This window comes from Lolium perenne, chromosome 7 (assembly GCF_019359855.2).
Source record: "Lolium perenne isolate Kyuss_39 chromosome 7, Kyuss_2.0, whole genome shotgun sequence".
Lineage (NCBI taxonomy): Eukaryota > Viridiplantae > Streptophyta > Magnoliopsida > Poales > Poaceae > Lolium > Lolium perenne.
In genome coordinates this window covers 291481710-291483124 of record NC_067250.2, presented here as the reverse complement: position 1 = coordinate 291483124, position 1415 = coordinate 291481710, and the positions used below count along the sequence as shown (strand labels likewise).

Sequence of the window (1415 nt, the reverse complement as noted above, 5' to 3'; positions counted from 1 at the left end):
CCAAACTTTAGAAAAATCTATCAACAAATATAATATTTTGTAGATACAATACAAAAATATATTTTATTATCTATCTAATGATATTGATTTTGTATTTTGCATGTTAATGATTTTTAATAAAAACTTAGTTAAACTTGACATATTCTGACTTTCGAAAAATAATATAAACTTAAGTTTTGAGATGGAGGTAGTACCGGTTAGGGCCACGCCAAATGTGAAGCAATTTCAGCCATCACATGCATCATCAATGTGCGCTCTCCTTACCTAAGTTGGTTGTTCCTATAAGAGCTTTGATCAATGTCCAAAAGGGATGATTCAACAATAAAATCAAATGAAGTAAGGTCTACCCGCAAAAACAAGGGTCAAATATACAATAAAACTTGGTAAATGAATAGGGACTACTACACTTGCAATGTAAAGCAAAAAAATAAATGCAGTAGTTGGCATTTGGCAGTGCACAAATACACTGAATGAATGAATCTATAACAGGGAAAGATAAAAAAAAAAAAAAGGGCCCTAGAGCTTATCACTGGCACGGATCAGATGGCACAGATCAGCGAGCCCAAGATTTGTTCGACTTCATACGCCATTGCCGACAGGAGGAGACGTTGCTTCTTTCTGTTCCTGCTCCACGACACCTTCTTTCTGTTCCTGTTCAACGACACCACTACGGCCAGCTCCGGGAAGCGGGATAGCCTTGGTGAAGATCTCCTTCGCCACGGTGACATCGCACCTTACACTGAAGGCGTCGTCCTTGAGGTACGCCCCCGATCCCTCCAGCTCGCTCCTCTTGATCAGATCATAGCCCATCGTACCCTGTCTGCCGGCGGAGAAGCTGCAGTACAGCATGCTGCTCTTGCTGTACGACGGCACCTTGTTACCATTCTGGTCGAGCAAACTAATCGTGAATATGGCCCTGACTTCCTTGCGATCAGCCGCGTGATCGAGGTGCAGGAAGATGGATATCAGATCGGAGTCTTTCGAGTCGCGGCTGTCCGGGTAGTACTTGAGGTGCCAGCGGTGGCCTCCGATGGAGAAAGTCTCGGACGTGATGAACTTGCCGTTGCCGAGGCCCTTGGTGCGGGAGTAGCCCTCGATGCGGAGGATGTGCGACCCTGACACGGCCGGGGCGACGATGGCCGAGGCCGTCAGCGACGGCGCGTCTTCACTCGTGGCACCCATGGAAGTAGGAGAACAGTTGGACATGTGGAGTTGAAATAGTCAGGATTTTCAGGGACTCTGAGTTATCAGGTTGTTTGTTGCGTGTTATCAAGTTCTTTGTCAGGGGTTCTGCGTTATCTGGATACAGAGTATGTTCTAGGGACACGCGAAACAACGCCGCATCTTGCGGGTGGAAGCAGGCCAAGCATTTACCTTCTAGACATTGCTAAATTTTTGGGTAATTTGACAATTTG

The 1415-nt window shown here is 45.9% G+C and overlaps 1 protein-coding gene across 1 annotated transcript; it reads right to left on the bottom strand.

The window, feature by feature from the left end:
- Positions 1–579: 579 nt before the first annotated feature.
- LOC127315162 (BTB/POZ and MATH domain-containing protein 2-like) lies at positions 580–1182 on the bottom strand. Its single transcript, XM_051345675.1, has one exon. The coding sequence runs from the start codon at positions 1180–1182 to the stop codon at positions 580–582; it is 603 nt and encodes a 200-aa protein (XP_051201635.1).
- Positions 1183–1415: the final 233 nt, after the last annotated feature.